This window comes from Mustelus asterias, unplaced genomic scaffold (genome assembly GCF_964213995.1).
Source record: "Mustelus asterias unplaced genomic scaffold, sMusAst1.hap1.1 HAP1_SCAFFOLD_4509, whole genome shotgun sequence".
In the NCBI taxonomy this organism is placed as follows: Eukaryota; Metazoa; Chordata; class Chondrichthyes; order Carcharhiniformes; family Triakidae; genus Mustelus; species Mustelus asterias.
The window spans coordinates 1-9524 of NW_027594452.1; the positions used below are offsets into that span (position 1 = coordinate 1).

At 56.3% G+C, this 9524-nt stretch overlaps 1 protein-coding gene across 1 annotated transcript; it reads right to left on the reverse strand.

The window, feature by feature from the left end:
- Positions 1-696: 696 nt before the first annotated feature.
- LOC144491124 (serine/threonine-protein kinase TAO2-like) lies at positions 697-9248 on the reverse strand (the record flags this gene model as incomplete). The annotated part of the gene is made up of 3 exons (XM_078208802.1): positions 9056-9248; positions 3930-4136; positions 697-983 (listed from the first exon to the last, which is right to left on the reverse strand). Coding segments are annotated over exons 1-3 (623 nt in total), but the record flags the coding sequence as incomplete, so codon positions are not given.
- Positions 9249-9524: the final 276 nt, after the last annotated feature.

Sequence of the window (9524 nt, forward strand, 5' to 3'; positions counted from 1 at the left end):
AGAGAGGTCAGGGAGCGGGATCCAGAGAGAGAGAGAGGTCAGGGAGCAGGATCCAGAGAGAGAGAGAGGTCAGGGAGCAGGATCCAGAGAGAGAGAGAGGTCAGGGAGCGGGATCCAGAGAGAGGGAGCGGGAAGAGGGATGGGGGGGATCCGGGGGGGTCGGGGGGGGGGGGGGGGGGGGAGCGGGGATCCGGGTGGCGGGGGATCCGGGTGGCGGGGGATCCGGGGGGAGGGGGATCGGGGGGAGGGGGATCGGGGGAGGGGGATCGGGGGGGAGGGGGGATCCGGGGGAGGGGGGATCGGGGGGGGGGCGGGGGGATCCGGGGGAGGGGGGATCGGGGGGGGGGGGGGGCGGGGGGATCCGGGGGGGGGGGGGGGGGGGAGGGGGATCGGAGGGGAGGGGGATCGTGGGGGAAGGGGATCGGGGGGGAAGGGGATCGGGGGGCAGGGGGATCGGAGGGGAGGGGGATCGGGGGGGGGAGGAGGATCGGGGGGGGGGGGAGGAGGATCGGGGGGGGGGGGGAGGGGTGCAGACACTCACCAGCGAGGCGGTGCGGATGGTGGCGAAGTGTTCGCAGTTTTCAGTTCCGGTAATGAGATCTCCTTCGAGCGGGGGGAGGGGGATCCGGGGGGAGGGGGATCGGGGGGGAGCGGGGATCGGGGTGGGGGGAGGGGGATCGGGGGGCAGACACTCACCAGCGAGGCGGTGCGGATGGTGGCGAAGTGTTCGCGGTTCCGGTAATGAGCTCTCCTCCGAGCGGGGGGGAGGGGGATCCGGGGGAAGGGGGATCGGGGGGGAGCGGGGATCGGGGGAGGGGGATCGGGGGGCAGACACTCACCAGCGAGGCGGTGCGGATGGTGGCGAAGTGTTCGCGGTTCCGGTAATGAGCTCTCCTCCGAGCTGCTGCTGATCCTGAGGACGAGGCGGGAGGCTGAGGTTCCAACTCACCCGAGTAAGGGTCATCATAGAGATCATCGTTACCCTGGCAACACAAAGGATCAGTGACAGGATCCCGCGATTGAGTGATCCACTCTCCCAAACACTGACCAATCACAGTGACCGAGTGATCCACTCTCCCAAACACTGACCAATCACAGTGACCGAGTGATCCACTCTCCCAAACACTGACCAATCACAGTGACCGAGTGATCCACTGTCCCAAACACTGACCAATCACAGTGACTGGGTGATCCACAATCCCAAACACTGACCAATCAGAGTGACCCAGTGATCCACTGTCCCATACACAGACCAATCACAGTGACCGAGTGATCCACTTTCCCAAACACTGACCAATCACAGTGACCGAGTGATCCACTGTCCCAAACACTGATCACTCATAGTGACCGAGTGATCTACTGTCCCAAACACTGACCAATCACAGTGACCGAGTGATCCACTGTCCCAGACACTGACCAATCACAGTGACCGAGTGATCCACTCTCCCAAACACTGACCAATCACAGTGACCGAGTGATCCACTGTCCCAAACACTGACCAATCACAGTGACTGGGTGATCCACAATCCCAAACACTGACCAATCAGAGTGACCCAGTGATCCACTGTCCCATACACAGACCAATCACAGTGACCGAGTGATCCACTTTCCCAAACACTGACCAATCACAGTGACCGAGTGATCCACTGTCCCAAACACTGATCAATCAGAGTGACCCAGTGATCTACTGTCCCAAACACTGACCAATCACAGTGACCGAGTGATCCACTGTCCCAGACACTGACCAATCACAGTGACCGAGTGATCCACTGTCCCAGACACTGACCAATCACAGTGACCGAGTGATCCGCTGTCCCAAACACTGACCAATCACAGTGACCGAGTGATCCACTCTCCCTGCACACGGACAGAGTGGTCCACTGTCCCCAACACTGACCAATCACAGTGACTGGGTGATCCACTGTCCCAAACACTGATCACTCATAGTGATCGAGTGATCCACTGTGCCAACACTTACCAATTAGTGACCAAGTGACCCACTGTCCCAAACACTGACCAACCACAGTGACTGGGTGATCCACTGTCCCAAACACTGATCACTCACAGTGATCGAGTGATCCACTGTGCCAACACTGATCAATTAGTGACCAAGTGACCCACTGTCCCAAACACTGGGAGATCACAGTGACCGAGTGATCCCCTATCCACAGTTTTTTTTTTTTAACTGGTCGGTGCAACATCGTGGGCCGAAGGGCCTGTTCTGCGCTGTAATGTTCTATGTTCTATGTTCTATGACCTATCACAGTGACCGAGTGATCCACTCTCCCTGAACACTGACCAATCACACCGTGACCGAGTGATCGACTCTCCCTGAATACTGACCATCCATGATGTGGAGATGCCGGCGTTGGACTGGGGTAAACACAGTAAGAAGTTTAACAACACCAGGTTAAAGTCCAACAGGTTTATTTGGTAGCAAAAGCCACACGAGCTTTCGGAGCGCTGCTCCTTCGTCAGGAGAGTGGAAATCTGCTCCTGACCAATCACACAGTGATCGAGTGATCCACTCTCCCTGAACACTGACCAATCACACAGTGACCCCTTACTCCCCTCTCCCCCCCGCTACAGACTGACCACAGGTGGATCTTCCAGTTAGTGTCTCAACCCTGCCTCCTCCCCGCAACATCCCTCCCTCCCCGCAACCCCCTCCCTCCCCGCAACCCCCCTCCCTCCCCCCTCCCCGCAACCCCCCTCCCTCCCCGCAACCCCCCGCCCTCCCCCCTCCCCGCAACCCCCCCTCCCTCCCCCCAGGTACATAGCGACTGCAGTGGATCACAGAGCTGTAAAAAGTGACCGTGTGATCCCCCCGGGGTACGTACTGACCGCAGTAGATCACAGAGCTGTTAATAGTGACCGTGTGATCCCCCCGGGGTACGTACTGACTGCAGTGGATCACAGAGCTGTTAAAAGTGACCGTGTGATCCCCCCGGGGTACGTACTGACCGCAGTAGATCACTGAGCTGTTAATAGTGACCGTGTGATCCCCCCGGGGTACGTACCGGCCGCAGGTGGATCACTGAGCTGTTAATAGTGACCGTGTGATCCCCCCGGGGTACGTACCGGCCGCAGGTGGATCACTGAGCTGTTAATAGTGACCGTGTGATCCCCCCGGGGTACGTACTGACCGCAGTAGATCACAGAGCTGTTAATAGTGACCGTGTGATCCCCCCGGGGTACGTACCGGCCGCAGGTGGATCACTGAGCTGTTAATAGTGACCGTGTGATCCCCCCGGGGTACGTACTGACTGCAGTGGATCACAGAGCTGTTAATAGTGACCGTGTGATCCCCCCGGGGTACCTACCGGCCGCAGGTGGATCACTGAGCTGTTAAAAGTGACCGTGTGATCCCCCCGGGGTACGTACTGACCGCAGTAGATCACAGAGCTGTTAATAGTGACCGTGTGATCCCCCGGGGTACGTACCGGCCGCAGGTGGATCACAGAGCTGTTAATAGTGACTGTGTGATCCCCCCGGGGTACGTACTGACTGCAGTGGATCACAGAGCTGTTAAAAGTGACCGTGTGATCCCCCCGGGGTACGTACTGACCGCAGGTGGATCACAGAGCTGTTAATAGTGACTGTGTGATCCCCCCGGGGTACGTACCGGCCGCAGGTGGATCACTGAGCTGTTGGAAGTAACCGTGTGATCCCCCCGGGGTACGTACTGACCGCAGTAGATCACAGAAGCTGTTAATAGTGACCGTGTGATCCCCCCGGGGTACGTACCGGCCGCAGGTGGATCACTGAGCTGTTAATAGTGACCGTGTGATCCCCCCGGGGTACGTACTGACCGCAGTGGATCACAGAGCTGTTAATAGTGACCGTGTGATCCCCCCGGGGTACGTACTGACCGCAGGTGGATCACTGAGCTGTTAATAGTGACCGTGTGATCCCCCCGGGGTACGTACCGGCCGCAGGTGGATCACTGAGCTGTTGGAAGTAACCGTGTGATCCCCCTCTTGCATCATGGCGATCTCACTGTTGTCGTCGGAGGCGTCGGCGAGGCTGTTAACACTGCTGCTTTGACTGCTGGCACTGATTGACATGCTGGGGACTGAGTGACTGCTTTCAACACTGTTTATCGTCCCTGTGCGGCCAACACAGCCATCCAGATCCTGCAGCAGAGAGAGAGAGAGAGCGTCAGGGCCTGGGGTGTAGATATTCACACACACACAGAACAATACAGCACAGGAAACAGGCCCTTCGGCCCTCCAAGCCTGTGCCGCTCCTTGGTCCAACTCGACCAATCGTTTGTATCCCTCCATTCCCAGGCTGCTCATGTGACTATCCAGTTAAGTCTTAAACGATGTCAGCGTGCCTGCCTCCACCACCCTACTTGGCAGCGCATTCCAGGCCCCCACCACCCTCTGTGTAAAAAACATCCCTCTGATATCTGAGTTATACTTCGCCCCTCTCACCTTGAGCCCGTGACCCCTCGTGATCGTCACCTCCGACCTGGGAAAAAGCTTCCCACTGTTCACCCTATCTATACCCTTCACAATCTTGTATACCTCTATTAGATCTCCCCTCATTCTCTGTCTTTCCAAGGAGAACAACCCCAGTTTACCCAATCTCTCCTCATCGCTAAGACCCTCCGTACCAGGCAACATCCTGGTAAACCTTCAGCAAGTTTGCTGATGATACAAAGATTGGAGGTGTAGTGGACAGTGAGGAAGGTTTTTAAAGCTGGCAGAGGGATTTGGACCAACGAGAAAAATGGGCTGAAAAATGGCAAACGGAATTTAACGCAGACAAGTGTGAGATATTGCACTTTGGAAAGATAAAACAAAGTAGAACGTACAGGGTAAACTAGTTTAACTCCTGCCGAAACACTCTCGCAAAACTCCCAGCCAGGATATTTGCTCCCTTCCAGTTAAGGTGTAACCCATCCTTTCTGTACAGTTGCCATCCTGACTTGAAGATTTCCCAGTTATCTATGAATTTAAAACCCTCCCTCTTGCACCAGTCCTTTAGCCACGCGTTCAACTGTAGAATCTCCCTGTTCCGAGCCTCACTTGCACTAGACACCGGGAGCAGTCCAGAGATTGCTACCCTGGAGGTCTTACTTTTTAGCCTAGCACCCAACTCCCTGAATTTCTCTCGTATGGCCCCCCTGCTCTTCCTACCTACATCATTTCCACCAATGTGTACAATTACATCCGTTTGATTACCTTCCCTTTTTAAATATGCTTCCTACCCTCTCGGAGACATCCAGTACCCCGGCACCAGGGAGGCAGACTACTATCCTGGAGTCTCGTTCACTCCCACAGAAGCGCCTGTCCGTGCCTCTAACCATTGCGTCCCCCACACCTATCGCTCTCCTAAACCCCTTCTTTCCCTTCCGGACCCCTGAGCCTGTCTCCGTGGAGGCGATCTGGTCCTCGTGGCTTACCCCTGGAGGGTCATCCCCCTCCACAGAATCCAAAACAATATACCTATTTTGGAGGGGGACAACCACAGGGGATCCCTCCACAGACTGCTCACTCCCTTCCCTTCTCCCATCTGTTGCCCATCCCTTTCTTTTATGGGAGACTGCCACTGGGGTACTTTCTGGCAAATCACCCTTCTGACTATTACCCCTCCTAACTGTGACCCACGTGTCTTCCTTCCGAGACCCTGGTGTCACTACCTGACTATAACTTTTATCTATTACTCTCTCATTTTCCCTAACTCAACTGAGTTCATCGAGCCTCAGCTCCAGCTCCCTTACACGGTCCCTCAGGAGTTGCAGTTCCACACATCTGGCACAGATATGGACTTCCGGGAGGCAAGTTGTCTCCAGGAACTCCCACATCTCACACCGAATGCAGTATACTGGCCTCCCACTCATACCTGCCATGTCCTTTTAGTTTTCGGAAGATCAAACAAAAAGGGGGGGAGAACAGAAGAAAAACAACCTTCCTCGCCTCCGCCGAAGCCCGGTGAGCCAAAGCCCTTACAGCTCGCACTCTGCTCCCTGCTCACTCCACTGCCCGCTCCAGACGCTGCCCGCTCAAAAGTGCGGCCTGCTTTTAAACCCTCCAAAAACCTTCCCAGGCTTCTCCTGGGTCTACTTCCGGTTTTGGGAAAAAAACCCTCCGATTTTTAACACAAAATTCACACACACAGTGAGAGAGTGAGGGTCCCGGGTACACACACAGCACAGGGAGAGGGTAGAGAGAGTGTGAGTGGGTGTCTGGGGTATATACACACACACACACACACACACACACACACACACACAGTGAGAGAGTGAGGGTCCCGGGTACACACACAGCACAGGGAGAGGGTAGAGAGAGTGTGAGTGGGTGTCTGGGGTATACACACACACACACACACACAGTGAGAGAGTGAGGGTCCCGGGTACACACACAGCACAGGGAGGTGGGGGGAGAGAGTGTGAGTGAGTGTCTGGGGTATACACACACACACACACACACACACAGTGAGAGAGTGAGGGTCTCGGGTACACACACAGCACAGGGAGAGGGTAGAGAGAGCATGAGTGAGTGTCTGGGGTATATACACACACACAGTGAGAGAGTGAGGGTCCCGGGTACACACACAGCACAGGGAGAGGGTAGAGAGAGTGTGAGTGGGTGTCTGGGGTATACACACACACACACACACACACAGTGAGAGAGTGAGGGTCCCGGGTACACACACAGCACAGGGAGAGGGTAGAGAGAGTGTGAGTGAGTGTCTGGGGTATACACACACACACACACACACACACACAGTGAGAGAGTGAGAGTCCCGGGTACACACACAGCACAGGGAGGTGGGGGGAGAGAGTGTGAGTGAGTGTCTGGGGTATATACACACACACACACACACACACACAGTGAGAGAGTGAGGGTCCCGGGTACACACACAGCACAGGGAGGTGGGGGGAGAGAGTGTGAGTGGGTGTCTGGGGTATATACACACACACACACACACACACAGTGAGAGAGTGAGGGTCTCGGGTACACACACAGCACAGGGAGAGGGTAGAGAGAGTGTGAGTGAGTGTCTGGGGTATACGCACACACACACACAGTGAGAGAGTGAGGGTCCCGGGTACACACACAGCACAGGGAGAGGGTAGAGAGAGTGTGAGTGGGTGTCTGGGGTATACACACACACCACACACACAGTGAGAGAGTGAGGGTCCCGGGTACACACACAGCACAGGGAGAGGGTAGAGAGAGCGTGAGTGGGTGTCTGGGGTATATACACACACACACACACACACACACACAGTGAGAGAGTGAGGGTCTCGGGTACACACACAGCACAGGGAGAGGGTAGAGAGAGTGTGAGTGGGTGTCTGGGGTATACACACACACACACACAGTGAGAGAGTGAGGGTCCCGGGTACACACACAGCACAGGGAGGTGGGGGGAGAGAGTGTGAGCGAGTGTCTGGGGTATACACACACACACACACACACACAGTGAGAGAGTGAGGGTCCCGGGTACACACACAGCACAGGGAGGTGGGGGGAGAGAGTGTGAGTGGGTGTCTGGGGTATATACACACACACACACACACACACAGTGAGAGTGAGGGTCCCGGGTTCACACACAGCACAGGGAGGTGGGGGGAGAGAGTGTGAGTGAGTGTCTGGGGTATACACACACACACACACACACACACAGTGAGAGAGTGAGGGTCTCGGGTACACACACAGCACAGGGAGAGGGTAGAGAGAGTGTGAGTGGGTGTCTGGGGTATACACACACACCACACACACAGTGAGAGAGTGAGGGTCCCGGGTACACACACAGCACAGGGAGAGGGTAGAGAGAGCGTGAGTGGGTGTCTGGGGTATATACACACACACACACACACACAGTGAGAGAGTGAGGGTCCCGGGTACACACACAGCACAGGGAGGTGGGGGGAGAGAGTGTGAGTGAGTGTCTGGGGTATACACACACACACACACACACAGTGAGAGAGTGAGGGTCCCGGGTACACACACAGCACAGGGAGAGGGTAGAGAGAGTGTGAGTGGGTGTCTGGGGTATACACACACACACACACACACACACACAGTGAGAGAGTGAGGGTCTCGGGTACACACACAGCACAGGGAGGTGGGGGGAGAGAGTGTGAGTGAGTGTCTGGGGTATACACACACACACACACACACACAGTGAGAGAGTGAGGGTCCCGGGTACACACACAGCACAGGGAGGTGGGGGGAGAGAGTGTGAGCGAGTGTCTGGGGTATACACACACACACACACAGTGAGAGAGTGAGGGTCTCGGGTACACACACAGCACAGGGAGGTGGGGGGAGAGAGTGTGAGTGGGTGTCTGGGGTATATACACACACACACACACACAGTGAGAGAGTGAGGGTCCCGGGTTCACACACAGCACAGGGAGAGGGTAGAGAGAGTGTGAGTGAGTGTCTGGGGTATACACACACACCACACACACAGTGAGAGAGTGAGGGTCTCGGGTACACACACAGCAGAGGGAGGTGGGGGGAGAGAGTGTGAGTGAGTGTCTGGGGTATACACACACACACACACACACACACACACACACACACAGTGAGAGAGTGAGGGTCTCGGGTACACACACAGCACAGGGAGGTGGGGGGAGAGAGTGTGAGTGGGTGTCTGGGGTATACACACACACACACACACACACAGTGAGAGAGTGAGGGTCTCGGGTACACACACAGCACAGGGAGAGGGTAGAGAGAGTGTGAGTGGGTGTCTGGGGTATATACACACACACACACAGTGAGAGAGTGAGGGTCCCGGGTTCACACACAGCACAGGGAGGTGGGGGGAGAGAGTGTGAGTGGGTGTCTGGGGTATACACACACACACACACACACACAGTGAGAGAGTGAGGGTCTCGGGTACACACACAGCACAGGGAGAGGGTAGAGAGAGTGTGAGTGGGTGTCTGGGGTATATACACACACACACACACACACACACACAGTGAGAGAGTGAGGGTCTCGGGTACACACACAGCACAGAGAGAGGGTAGAGAGAGTGTGAGTGAGGTTGTGTCACTCTGTGGGGGGTGAGGAATCAGCCTCACCTCATCGTCCTCCTGGGTCTCGGTGGCAGGGCCGTTGCGAGTTTCCTGGAAGAGGATTTTCTTCATCTTGCGATACTGCAGGTTGTCCAGTTCGCGGACGGCGTCCTTGGTTCTCTGGATCAGGTCCATGATGACAGTCTGCGGCCTGTCCTGCTTCACAAACACGTGCTGGACACACACACACAGGATTCAGCTTAGCTCAGGGCCGGGGAGAGACACCCAGGGACACACACACACACACAGGGACACACACACACTGGGGACACACACACACACATACACACACCGGACACACACACACACACCGGACACACACACACACACCGGGGACACACACACACACTGGGGACACACACACACACACACACAGGGACACACACACACACACACACCGGGGACACACACACACACCGGGGACACACACACACACACACACACACACACACACACCGGGGACACACACACACAC